At 42.8% G+C, this 14,333-nt stretch overlaps 1 protein-coding gene across 3 annotated transcripts in view; it reads right to left on the bottom strand.

Annotated features, from left to right (window-relative positions):
• Positions 1 to 14,333, bottom strand: part of FAT3 (FAT atypical cadherin 3) — a 1,056,928-nt gene that overhangs the window by 190,175 nt on the left and 852,420 nt on the right. For all 3 annotated transcript variants that reach the window (XM_029602305.1, XM_029602306.1, XM_029602307.1), the window contains exons 8-9: positions 13,048 to 13,323; positions 9,948 to 10,158 (exon numbers count right to left, since the gene is read on the bottom strand). In XM_029602305.1, coding sequence (XP_029458165.1) covers positions 9,948 to 10,158; positions 13,048 to 13,323 — 487 coding nt within the window. The remainder of the gene's footprint in view (positions 1 to 9,947; positions 10,159 to 13,047; positions 13,324 to 14,333) is intronic.

The following is a 14,333-nucleotide window of genomic DNA, read 5'->3' as shown; positions in this document are numbered from 1 at the left end:
AATAGCACCACCTTTCACGGTGGTGCTATTCGGTGCGAAAGCCGGCAGACGGCGCACCGCCGTGGTGCGAAGGCTGCGTGCTTTCACAGGCCCGCTCCCCCCTTCGCCCCCCCCCACCCCCCATTTTCGCAGGATTCATCATTCTGCGAAGAATGATGAATCCTGGCCTAAGGTTGCTAGAACTGAGTGGAGACATTCCTGGGGGTGCATTTTCAAAAACAGGTGTAATTGTGTGTGGGTAGTTCTGGTGGTGCAAACTTCAAAGTGAACTCACAAGAGTAAGTTTGCTTTGAAAATTGGTGTAATTTATGAGTATATGTGCCAGCTACTTTATGGAGGTAATTTTCAAAAGGATTTATGCGCTTAAAACTGGGTTTTAGGCACATAAAGTGCTGAAAAAAGTGCGAAAAGCGGAATATAAATCTAAATAAATAAATGGACTTTGGTGGTGGGAAGATTAATGGACACTCTGATGGAGAATAGGATAGCGAACTATCTACAATCCAGTGGGTTGCTGGACACGAGGCAGCATGGATTCACCAGGGAAAAATCCTGTCAGACAAATCTGATTGATTTTATTGATTGGATGACTAGAGAATTGGTTCGAGGAAGAGCGCTCTATGTGATTTACTTGGATTTCAGCAAATCCTTTGGTATGGTCCCTCAGAGGCTTGTGAATAAAATGAGAAGCTTGGGAGTTGGTGTCAAAGTGGTGGAATGGATTAAAAACTGGTTGACTGACAGAAGACAGCGTGCAATTGTAAATTGAACCTACTCTGAAGAGAGAACGGTGTTAAGAGCAGTGCCACAGGGATCAATTTTGGGACCAGTTTTGTTCAATATCTTTCTGACCGACACTGCGGAATGGAGAGAAGGTAAAGTTTCTCTGTTTGTGAATGATACTAAGATCTGCAACAGGGTACTCATGTTTGTAAGAGTAGAGAGAATGAAAAGTGATTTAAGAAAGCTTGAAGAGTGATCGAAGACTTGGCAGCTGGGATTCAATGCCAGGAAGTGCAGAGTCATGCATCTTGGGAGTGCGGCAATCCAAAAGAGCTTTATGTGATGGTGGGGGGTGAAAGACTGATGTGCACGGACTGCCAGAGGGACCTAGGGGTGATAGTGTCTGGTGATCTGAAGGCAGCGATGCAATGTGAAAAGGTGATAGCTAAAGCCAGAAAAATGCTAGGCTGCATAGAGAGAGGAATAACCAGTATGAAAAAGGAGTTGATAATGCCTTTGTACAGGTCCTTGGTGAGGCCTCACCTGGACTACTGTTTTCGGTCCTGGAGCCTGTATCTCAAAAAGGATAGAGACAGGATGGAGGCAGTCCAGAGAAGGGTGACTAAAATGGTGTGTGGTCTGTATCAGAAGACTTATGAAGAGAGACTGAAGGATCTGAACATGTACACCCTGGAAGAAAGGCGGTACAAGGGAGATATTATACAGACCTTCAGATACCTGAAAGGTTTTAATGATGCACAAACTTCAATCCTTTTCCGTTGGAAAGCAGAGAGTAGAACAAGGAGTTCTGAAATGACACTCCAGGGAAAGATTCAGAAATAACATCAGGAAATATTTGTTTATGGAGAGGTGGTGGATGCCTGGAATGCCCTTCTGGAAGAGGTGGTGAGGATGAACAGTAATGGGTCCATTTTCAGCTGCTGTGCGGCTCGGCTAGAAACATATCTAGCTAACTAGCAGGGTATATTCAGCTGTTCAGTCATGCTGCTGAATATACCCAGCTATTTTAAAGTTAGCTGGTTATGTCTAACCAGCTAGCTTTAAGGCAGCCCTACAGTCCTGATCAGAGTTAGCCGCATAGGTTATGTGGCTAATTCCGAATATCGGCAAACTCTGTTCCACCTGGAAAATTATGTGGCTAAATTCTAATCTCATTGGGGCAGATTTTCAAAGCCTACGCGTGTAAATCCAGGTGGATTTACGCGCGTAGGGGGGGGTTACGTGCGCCGAGCCTATTTTGCATAGGCTTAGCGACGCGCGCAAGCCCTGGGACGCGTGTAAGTCCCAGGTCTTGAAAAAATGGGCGGGGTGGTCCGGGGCGGGGGCGTGACCAAAGGCTTCTCCACTGCCGCTGGGCCCGGGGTAACCTGCACAGAGTGGCAGTTACTACTCTTAACAGAAACATGGGGGTAACCTGCACAGAACGGCAGTTATTGCAATAAGAAACTTGCTGGGCAGACTGGATGGACCATTTGGTCTTTTTATGCCGACAGTACTATGTTACTGTATTAACTAGGCTTTTGAAAATTGCTACTTTTATGCATTTGAAATTTCACTGTATAGGGCTGAATTGTCAAAAGGTTTTACTTGTGTAAATGGGCTTTTGAAAATTGTTACGATATGTGCTACTTTTACTCATGTAAATCCTTTGAAAATTACCTCCTTAGTGCATTGTTACTTGGGCATAATACAGCTTAATAACTGAGGCTTGTAGCTTGTCCTATCTCTTTACAGTTTGCTGGACTATCAAAGGTTGGAAGAAATAGCCAAAATTACAGGCAACGCCATCCGTGTCCAGAATAGAGGAGATCTACCCCAACCCCACAAATGGTCCCAAGGACTAGGAGTAGATGGATGGCAGTGGAATCTGAGAAGATAAGATCTATGAATCAGAGACCCCCCCCCTAAAAGATACTAAAATAGACTGCCTTCACGACCTTGGAAATAAAAGATACCCCTGAAAGGGCAGCTGAAGTGATGAAAGAATAGAAGGAAGATGCTCAATCTAGAACAGAATTCAAGAGCGCGATCAAAAGACTGCAAAAGAGCAGGAAACGTCTTGTGGCAAGGATACTACAAAAGTTCTTAGTATTACAGAAGCAGAAAAAAGGGAAAGTGAAATTAATGATACAATCCACTTGGGGGCCAAGGACCTGGCTAAAAACAAAGGAACTCAAGAGATTGGGGGAGGGATTTAGGCAGCAGGTAGGAGTACAGCATTTTCTGCAATTTTGCCTGTTTGTAGTAGGGGAAAAGATAGGCTATGTTTAATTTATTTTATTAGCTTATAACTTGCCTATCCAAATAAAAATGTTCCAAAATGACTTACAGCTGTTGATGAAACAGGTATTTAAAAAAAAAAAAAATTGTACTATGTCTATCTGTTATTGGGTTACAGTAAAAACATATACAATCACATAAAAACAACAATCTGACATATCAATATAACTGATACTTGCCAAACAAAAATAAAAATAAAATTACTGTGGGATTAGCTATTTTATAATTAAATATGCAGATGAAATCTAGTCAAGGATTAGCATTCTTTATATGCCAGCTCAAACAAAAAACCTTTGAGCCTTTTCCTGAAAGTCTTCATGCAGCTCTCATTCCTTAAGCTTTCAGGCAAAGAGTTGTAGTCTGTGGGGCCAACAGCAGCAAAAACCTGGTCTCTCTGTTCTGCAGTCTCAGATGTCTAAACGATGGGACTTCTAGCAAACTCTGTTCTTGCGAACAGAGGTGGCGAACAGGAAGGTCAAATTTTAAGGCCAAGGAGATACAAGAGGACATCCTGCCAGGCAGAGCTTTAAAAACCATAAGCAAGACATTAAAATTAACATGCCAGATGATCGGGAGCCAATGCAGAGACTGCAACAGAAGGGAATATAGGTTCCTAACACGGCACACCTGTTCAGTCAAGTGGTTTACGTCTAGGTAACTTGCAAATCTTTGAGCATGGTAGCAGGAAGGTCCAGACAAACTGCATTACAATAATCCAGAGCGCCAATTACTAAATTCTGGACCAACAGATGAAAGGGGACCGGTTGTAACAAGGCCTGTAGATTACACAGAGCTCTCAACTTAAAAACTACATTTTGGACAGTTTGTGTAACATGAGGGGATAATGACAAGGCTCTATCAAAAATGACAATCAAATTTAAGGCAGTCTGAGCAACTGGAAGTTGTAAATCCATGTAAATGAAAAAAAGGCAGAACATTGTGAAAAACTGGTTAAATATATGATCTCAACTTTTTTTTATATTCAATGCCTATTTATTACTCAAAAACCACCGCCCTATAGTGTCTATTGTGTTGGCAACACGCTGTAGTCTTCTCAATTATATACTTAACAGGCAAAGAAAACTGTATGTCATCAGCATAAAGTTTGAAATCTAGGTTGAAATCAGCCAAAACCCTGCAAATAGGGCACATGTAGACATTAAACAAAGAGGTTGATAGGGTGGACCCCTGCTAGACACCTGTCTTTGTATGGAAACCAAGAAGAATGATTGCCTGCTACTGAAACACACTGTACACGGCAGTCAAGGTTAGAATGGAACCAAGCCTGAACTTTGTGGTGCATTCCCAGTTCTTCAAGCCTAAGCAACAAAATGCCATTGCATGTTGCATCAACAACTTCAAAACATGGCTTAAGAGCATGAGCAAGAAAGACTGGATCTATTCTTTGGAATCCTGCTGAGTACTTGTGACTTGGATTAGCCACTGTCGGACATAGGATGCTGGGCTTGATGGACCCAGTATGGTAATTCTTATGCTCGTTTGTTAAAAACTAGTGTAAAGAACAGGGTTTTTGATATTTCAGGAGCTGGGGCTGTACATTGAAAAGGCTATACTATAAGTAGCAGGGAAGACATTGGAATGGCATGTGGAGATTTACAGAAGGATGATTAATGAGAGATGTCTGGGAGCTATGAGCATAAATGCTCATAGTCCAGTTCATAGGTTTTCAAATTATATTGCATAGGGCCCAGAAGAAGAAAAAATATTCTTTTCAGGTGCTGACGGTAGAATCCCCTTCCCCCAGTGTGCACACACATGCACATTCCTTAGCCCTTAATGTTCACTTTCACCCCACACCTTCAAGCATCCACTCCTCTCTTTCACCCCCAACCCCTGCTCACTTTAAACATGGAAACCTGATAGCAGAAAAAGACCATACAACTTATTTAGTCTGACCATCCATACCTACTATTCAGCTCTACAATCCCTGTCACTCCCTCAGAGATTCTCTATGCCTGCTCCATGCTTTCTTAAATTCAGATATTGTCCTTGTCTCCACCACCTCCACTGGATGGCTGTTCCATGCATCCACTACGCTCTCTGTAAAGAAACAATTGCTTTAGAATACTCCTGAGTCACCCTCATTCAATGACCCTCATTCCAGAGCCTCCTATGCATTGGAAAAGGCCCGCTTAGATCTAGAAGTCTGTCCTCATAAGCTATAGAAAGAAGACCAATGACCATTTTAGTTGCCACTCTCTGGATCAACTCTACCCAATTTATATCATTTTGAAGGTGTGGTCTCCAGAATTGTACACAGTATTCTAAATGAGGTCTCACCACCAAATATCATCTCCTTTTTTCTGCTGACCATTCCACTCCCTGTGCAGCCAGCAGTTTTCTGGTCTTTGCTTCCTCCTTATCTGTTTGGCTACCTTAAGATCATCAGAAATGATCAATCCCAGATCCCAGTCTTGTTTCATACTTAGAAGAATTTCACTCTTCCATGGGTTTTTACAGCCTAAATACACAACTACATTTTTTTTAGCATTAATTCTTAGCAGCCAGACTCTAGAGCAATCCACAAGCTTCATCTACTTCTTCATCTTGGCAGCAGTTTCCTGATCTGTGGTGTCCTATTGTACTTGATCCCTTAGAGGCACAGGGTGAGCTGGCGACAATTCTATTTCACATCCCATCCCTCTGCTTTTAAGGAGGTAGGCATGATGGGGCATGGCTGCTACTGGGATGGAGGAGAATATGACTATTTCCTCATGGCACATCTTCAGAGAAGGGCTGCTGTATCAGCCCCCTTCCCTGACTTGGATTTCACATCCTTGGATGCGAACTTCCCCCTGCTCCTACTCCTAAATGAACATAATGGGTAAATCTGGCCTTGATAACAGTTGAGTGGGAAACTGCTCAAAGACGTTATCAAGGGGGAATAAGGATGGATGGTCAAGAGAAAAGAAATCCCATTATAGCCTGGGTGTCCCTCTGAAATGTTTCCGTTTCTGGTCCACAACCTACTGAGATATTGCTTCTGTGTGGCAGGGATGGGTGTGGATATATTGGATAGGACAGTAATTTAGTGGATGAAAAACACGGTAGTGATCCCCTGAAATCTGGCATACAGTGATGGACACTGCTATCTTTGCTATAGTTAGTCTGCCCAATCACTACAATAGGTATTTGGAGACTTCAGTTTGAAGAGCTTTTTGGGTTCTTTTCTTAAACCTTTGAGGATCTCACAGATTGTGGCATCATGCTTTTGTTAACCCAACATACTAGGTGCTTATACAGAAAGGATGCGCTAATGACCCTGCCCTCTCCCAGGGAGGTGTTGTTAGATTTCCTATCCTGGATGTGTCTGCTGAGGCTGGCTAATACACCATCTGATTCCAACACTTCTCCTCTTTGAAGATTTTTCTGGCTGGAGGTCATACAGTGGTATGGGTTGCTCATCGGAAGGGTGGAAGACACAACCTCCTGGATGAAAACATTGCTTACCTGCTCAGATTCCTGCCCCTAGCAGCTGTGGGGTCTGCAGCCGTGGGTCCCGTGTATCCAGGTGTTTGTGTTACAGAGATGAGTAAGAGGTAGTGTTGCAGTACATGCACTCTTTGCTTCCATCCAAAATGTGAGGCTCATCTACAGCCAGGTCCCTACCCTACAACTCCCCTGTCCTGAAATCTCTTAGTGCCCTGCCAATTTCACAGCCTTCCAAAAAGCTCCAGCCCCAAGTCCCTCCATTACCAGATGGTTCTATACCTGCTAGTCCTGAAACTTCTTATAGGCTTGATAGCCAGGTTGGGTCTGTAGAATAACCACGCAAATGAAGATTAGTAGACTCTTGTTGTATCTACTTAATTTCTGTTCTTGTAATGCAGGTAGCTCACCAGCTCACCTCTGATGTACTGTTGATACTGTATCCATGGACTCTGCGAGGCCCATGATGATTTAGGGACCCAAGGATCTAGCAAAGTTTTGCTCTAGGAGTGTGAGGCAATTGGTACAAACAAGGTTGCCTCCAGTCTTCTTCCGATGGGCAAAGATCTTGGCACTCTTTTCTTGGATGCCCCATTTAATATACTGATATGATGCTGAATGTGTCTCGTTGACCTGAGGGTGACTCCAAAGCTGCAGGTGTCTGAGATTATTCACTTTCAAATGTATTTCTTTGCTGCCAGAGATTTTCTTGTAGAGTATCTCCCAAAGAACTTCTGCAATGCTCCAGTACTAGCTCCAACATGCAATTGTTTTCTTAATGAGCACAGTGACACATCCATTTGCATAGCTGCGCCCCTGCCACTTTTGTGGTTGCTCCTGCCTCTATGTTCCCTGCCCCCTCTGCAATGTATCCTATCTTCTGGACAGACATAGATGGTGTGTGCTTTGGGAAGTCCATGCCTCCTTAACATCTCTTCCCTTTTCCTTCCTTTCTCTCCCATTGTGCTGTGTTCCTCCACCCAGTGTCTAATAAGCCTGACCTGGGCTATATGGGGGTCCTTTCTCCACTTTTCTGGCCTGACCTGTTCTGCCTTTCCTCCCTGTACATGATATTGAAGTAGGTCTCCTTCTTGTTACCTCCACTCTTCTTGACTTGACTACCCCTCTTCCCTCTCCTCCCTGCTACAACTACCCATACTTTCAACTCTCACATGCCATCCACGATCACACACGGTCAGTCACCCTCTTCTGTGTTCCAGTCTCTCCCCAACCACGCCCTCTCTCCCTCCTCTTTTGAGACCCTCACTGACAGGGAAGACTGAGAAACACGCACTCACTCCCTCACCCAAAGACCTGGAACAATGGACAAAGGAAAGGCAAAATACAAAGGAGTACAAAAGACAACACAAGCCATGCCAACGTCTGTTGCATTTTCTTTCCTAACTCACACCTATTCATAAACCTCCTCTCCAGTTGCTCTTCTACTTCTTCCTTGAGTGCTGACAACCAGATCAGTGGGCTGGACATTATTTTATACAGTCATTTTTTTTTATCAAGGAGTTATGGCTTGTTGTGTTAAGGTGTGTATGAACAGTATGTGCACACTAATGTGGTAATATTTTTGGCATGTGTGCAAAAACATTTGGAGTATTCTGTATAAAGACTGTTAAAACATTGTTTCTAGTGTACATTAAAAACTTTTGGTACAAATTTTAGTGCATAGGACTCTTGACTACCTAAATGTGTAAACAACAGAGGAGAGACAAGGGTATGATAGATGCTCAAATACCTCAAAGATTTATATCATGCACAACCAAGAAAATATTTTTCTGTGGGGGTAGATTCAGGAGCAATATCAGGAAATATTTCTTTGCAGAAAGGGTGTGAATACATAGAATGGCCTCTCAATTAGGTAGTAAGGACAAAAACCATCATGAAATTCAAGGAAGCCTGGGACAGGCACAGAGGATTCTTAGCTGCTAAGAACTGAGAAAGAAAGCCAAAATTGAAATGAAACTGGGCAGACGAGATGGGCTTTAATGTTCTTTTCTGCATCATATCCTCTGTTTCTAAATCCTTTCCTTTTTATTCTTCAGGCTGCACACTTGTCAGTGACAGAGTTTTAAAGGATCCAAAACTGTAGCTGTATAAGATTGCGAAACCCTTTGGATATTATTAAAATATTTTTTTTCAAAGTTACAGTGAAGACTTTAGAAGTGGCCTATGGAAGGGTTTCCTCACTTTGTGCCTATGGGGAAAAACCCTTGCCCTCTCTGAGCCAGCCCCGGGGATCAGGCTGCAGTGCAGAAGACTCAGGCTTGAGCCTGTCTCTTGGGGCTTGCTGCAGTCGGGGGGTACCGCAGAGGTAATGGGGCTGGATCCCAGGGGAAGGAGGACACCATGGCAGCTGCTGCTTCCGTGGCAACTCCTCGCCAAACCCGAAAGAGCTACACCGAGGAGATGGGGAGAGATGCTAGCCCAGAACCCAGCACTGGCGAGGGTTCCTGGGGATGCCTGGCATGCCGTTTGGGGCAAGGGATTTAAAGACAGAACAAGGACAGGAAAATGTGTCCTTTCTGTGCTATTTAAAAATTCCAACCCAGTGGTGGTTTAACGTCAAAACTGGATTCTAAAGTCTGCCCAAAAGAATTCTGAGAGGTAAGATGGCAGGAAATAAATGCGTTCACACTGCGGAACAAACTGGAGAATGAATTAAAGGTTTGATTTTCAGGGTTTCTATTTCCTCCACTATTTTGTTATACATAATCTTTTAAATGAAAGTATTTCTACATAATGTACAAGTTTGGGTCTGCAAGTCAGCAAATACAATGTCTTTGTACTGCTGCATGAAGTAATTACTCTCTAATCCATCTCGCTGAGCCAGTAATTGTTTTCCTTTCAAATTCAACAAAAAAAAAAAAAAAAATCTAACTTAGCCTGATTTACTAAGGTTTTTCTCCCATTCTGTGTCTATGGGAAAACTGAAGCCTTTAGTAACTATTGTAATGTTTTAAACGTTAACAGAACCTGCGTTCTCATAATAAGTGGTTGGGTGTCTATGAACAGGTCCCGGGTGTAACAGTTCGTACTATAAAAATCAGTACATATTGTATATACAATTCTCCTGCTCTAGTGCTGCACATTGTCTATGAAATTCAAGATTTGTCTGATACAACAGTTTTGCATTCACAAAGAAAACCCTTCTCAGCCGCTTATTTTACTTCAGCACGAATGGGAGCTTATCTTGCACTTAGTATGTTTGGTGCGTTTTTCTTTTTTTTTTTTTTTTAACTTACACTCAAAATTTTGCTTTGTTTGAGAAGGTAAAGCATTTGAACTTTGCAGCAAACAGCAACCTCCTCTCAAGAGACAGCCAGGGATCAGAATGAGCTGGAGACTTAAACCTGGCACTGTGGTTTGCCTTTGAGCTTCTTCAAACACAGCCTACCTTTGGCTGCACTTTCTGTAATGTGCACTATGGTGGCCATTTTTTCAACAAGTGTGTATCTAACCTGCTTCAATTGTGTACACCAGTTCTGCGTTTTCTCCTTTGTCTCTGTCCAAAGCGGTAACTTGCAGCACGGCTGAGCCAACTGCAGCGGATTCAAACACAGAAGCTTCGTACAAAGGGCTGGTAAAGTAGGGACTGTGATCATTGGCGTCTTCCACATTAACGATGACTCGTGCCAAGTTGCGTCGATACGGAAACTCTTGGTCTCGAACCTTTTGACAAGACACGGAAGAGATACAACAAAACCTTTAGAAAGAAATGACTGGACTTATCACAAGTTAAATCCGAATTACATTTTATATGTATTAATGCAATTTTAACACAGACAAGAAAAATCATTTAAAAAAATCTCTCTGTAACATGCATGCATATTTAGAGAGGCCTTACAAAAAGAATTAAAAATGTGTCTCCATGGACTCAAACTACTATTTATTTATTATGATACAGAAGACTGCAAGGAAGCAGGTGTATTGGCTATGTTGTGCACCTAAATACACTGTGGTGGTTGATGAACAACTATTAAGTAATAAGTAGGGACCTTCACTTTCGTTTTTTTATTTTTAAAATTTTTCTTGGGATTTTATCAGGGTTTATTATGACAAGAACAAAAACAGGAGAAAACTGGTGGAAGAATGCAACATTATTTTTCTGGGAGCATATCGGAGTTTATTCTGGTAGATAAAAGCCAGGACAATAAAACAATATTAAACAGGTTTTCCCACTCACCCACATCTCTGTCTCTACCCCCATCCCCTGCCTAGCATATCCCTTTCTCTCCCCCCACACTCTCGAGAATCTCCATCTCCCCCCCCTCCATCCTTGCTAGTGGTGGCTGCAGGCTTCTCCTCTCTCCTTACCGAAGCTCCCGCACTCTGCGGTGCTGCACTTCTGCTTTTGTCTGGCGGCCAGTGAATTTGCCTGGAAGTGCTTCTGGTGGCCATGGCCTGCTTCAAATGCTGAACTGGTGGCACCAAGCCATGGGCACTGAGGGGAGGGGGGACTGGTGGCACCAAGGGGAGGGCACTGAGGGGAGGGCACTGAGGGGAGGGGGGACTGGTGGCACCAAGCCATGGGCTGCCTGAGGGGAGGGGGGGACTCGAAATGCCACAGCAGCGGCACTGGAGGGCAAGTGCTTTTCCTGGTGGATGATGAAACAATGCAGATGTTTTGACCCGGACTGGCTTCCATAAGTTGCTGGAGGCCTTCAGGCACTGCGAGCTATTCTTTAATTAGCCTAAGATTAGGGTGAAAATTGGTTTAAACCAATTGTCACTTTAGGAAAAAATCTGGGAATTGATAGGTGAAATTCAATTTAACCTGAAGATGAAGGATCCTAGCAATAAGGCAAAAGGGGGAATGAAGGTGATGTGAGATGGTGCCTCAAGGTTCACCTGTTACTGTAATCACTCCTTGGCGTGCTGATACTAAGAACCTCATCAGGTCAACCACACCTTAACTTTTCAAAGCCATTTACCTTGGTTGAGAACTGCCTTCTATTTGGCTAAAAGTTCATGCAGGATAGGGACCTTCATTTTTAGGTTTTATTTAATTCTTCCTGGAAATTTCAATGTTATAACAACAACAAAAAAAATCAGTGGAAAAAATGACTTTCTACTGATTTTTCTCCTGTGTGTTATAACAAAGTTTTTTCCACTGATTACTTTTGTTGCAACAGTCAAATTTCCAGTAAAACTATAGAAAATATACATAAATCTACCCAACAAGTTTTATATATGCAACATGTGTTTTAAAAACAGCTGGATAAGTTTTGACTTATCTAGTTAAGTGGCAGCAGAAAAATGTTTGCTATTAAGCCTTTTAGGCAGATTGCAAGTCAAAGAAGCTTTTGTGATTGGCTTAGTGGAGAAATTAGGCTGCGGAGCAGGTAGAGGGATGCTGACAGAGCTTGCTGCAGCCTAATTTCTCCGCTAAGCCCGTCACAAAAGCTTCTTTGACTTGCAATCTGCCTAAAAGGCTTAATAGCAAAAGTTTTTCCCGAACTGGATCTTCTTCTATAAACACTTCTCTTAACGCATTGTTATGAAATGTCCTTACATCTCTGCCTTGAGGACTCAGCTCACTCAACCTGCTACTCTCTTAGATGATTTTTCAATTACTTGTGGGTTCCCTCCCGACGCAGTCTCTTTGAAACACGGCCCGTGTTTGTGTAAGAATCTACTGACATAACCTTTTTGGCTTGATGCTGACAACTGAACTCTCTGCTTGCTCATAAACAATTTAATAAAAATATTGTATTTGAACACTATGGACATTGCTGAACTTTCATGTCCTTCCTTCTTGCATTGATCCCCCTTCATCTGGAGCCCCCCATCGGAGTCTTCACCCGGGAAAAGAGACGTTGAGAGTTGGACTCTCTGGAGAGCATCGTCTCGGTTATTTTCGGAAAAGGAATTCTGCCTACATCTAGGAGACCCCTGCCCACCTGGGATTCTTGCTTTTCCATGCCCTGGAGAATGAGATATTGCCTGGATCCCAAATACTGACAGATATTTACACAGATAAAGAGAAGTTTTGGAAATCAGAGTCTGGGTTGCATGTGAAGGAATAAATGTGTATGGTGCCAGTTAATTTCATCTGAGTGTCCAACCTGTTTATTTGGGTACCTACAGCCCACCAGCTTACACCCTCCCCTCCCTGCAGGATATTCTCTCTCCATGTTGGAGAATGCACGCCCTGGGGCTGTACAGACTTGGAGACTGTGTGCGCAGGTACTTATGAACCCTGTCTTCTTGAACACCAACAGAAGAGGGGCTACAAATCTATGCGGTTACTTTACTGTACATCACAAGCTTTGCCAAATTCAGAATCTAAGAAGTTTTGACGACAGCAAGAAAGCAATAATCCCTATGATTCACTTCTTACAAGTGAGAAAAAAAACAAACCTGCTGTAACCATTCAAGGATCATTCACTTTTCCAGAGAAAAAGGCGTTAATGACTGCTGGCAAATTTAGACACAATGAATGGAAAAGTGTACCTGGGTTTGAGACTGAGCAGTGTAACGTTTCAAATACATTTGAATGCACACAGAGTAAAAAGTTGTGCTTTAGACAATAAAGAGATTATAATGCTACAGCCTCACCATTACAGTAATGATGTGTTTAGAGTGAGCTTCATGGTCCAACTTCTCAGCTGTGTACAGCACCCCAGTGCTGGGATCAATCCTAAATTTTTTTATACTGGTAGAATCAACGCTGCTGTGAACGGTGTAGCTCAACTTGTGTTTCTCATCTTTATCCGTAGCACTGATTTGTATTATTTCTGTATCTGGCAGGATGTCCTCGGAAATAATAACTTCATAACTTGGCTGAGAAAATTCGGGGCCATTGTCATTATTGTCAAGCACCTTGATAAGAACCTATAAAATAGAGAACACAGGTTACTGCATTTTGATACAGTTTTGTAGGGGTACTTAAACAGCTGCATGTAAGTAAAAAAAATGTTGTAATTTACATCACTGTTATGTTTTTAATTGGCAGCAATTGCCCCTGGTTTAAATGACAAAAGACATAGAAAGTGCAAGACCACTGATAAAATAATCGCTCGCTGTCATTCCAGTAACTTTGCTTTGTAATATGAAGCACAATAAATGGTATGTGTGGCACAGGATGGCGGCTGTCGTGAACCAAGTCAAAATCTGGACCAACAATGGCCAATTCCATCTTTTTATTCATGCTCGCCTCTGTTTGGTCAAGTTTGAAAGACAGAAAATTGGTCAAACATCTCTCAAAAAGTACTCAAGTCCACTACACTTTATCTTATTCTGCCCAGGATGACTTGGGAAACATTTAGTTTTGCTCTGCAGACACTTCTGGTGCCTGATTGGAGAGGCCCCCACACCTACTCCATCTATGTTCAAAACTGTCTTCTTGTTTTACTTACAAAATAAACTACTCTGCAAAACCTATGAATGCCTTCACAACAGAGTCGTTCTCCAAGCAAAGGCAGAAATACATCCTCTTTCTTGCTGCTTGTATTTATGCAGCCCTACTCGAGCCAACAGAAGTTCTGCTTCTAGCATCCAGTTCCTTTCCTTTCTTTTTTTTTACCCCTCTTCCTCTCAGACTTCTCCATTTCTCTTGTGGTATTCCATTCCACATTGTTCCCCTTCATCTTTTTTTTCCTTTGACCCAAGTTCTTTTCACCACCCCCTACCACCCTGTCAACATCCACACCAACTCCCAATATATCCTGAAAGTTATGACGAGGGGGGGGGGGGGAGAGAATAAGGAATGAGGAGAAAACAGTGCTTATCCCTGGCCATAAGCAACATGGAATCTTTCTATTATTTGGGATCCGGCCAGGTAATTGTGACCTGGGTTGGCTAATGTTGAAATCAGGATACTGAGCCTGATGGACCCTGGTCTG

Source organism: Rhinatrema bivittatum, chromosome 5 (genome assembly GCF_901001135.1).
Source record: "Rhinatrema bivittatum chromosome 5, aRhiBiv1.1, whole genome shotgun sequence".
Taxonomy (NCBI): domain Eukaryota; kingdom Metazoa; phylum Chordata; class Amphibia; order Gymnophiona; family Rhinatrematidae; genus Rhinatrema; species Rhinatrema bivittatum.
Note: the sequence above shows the minus strand (reverse complement) of the source record. Positions and strands in the feature narration are given on the sequence as shown.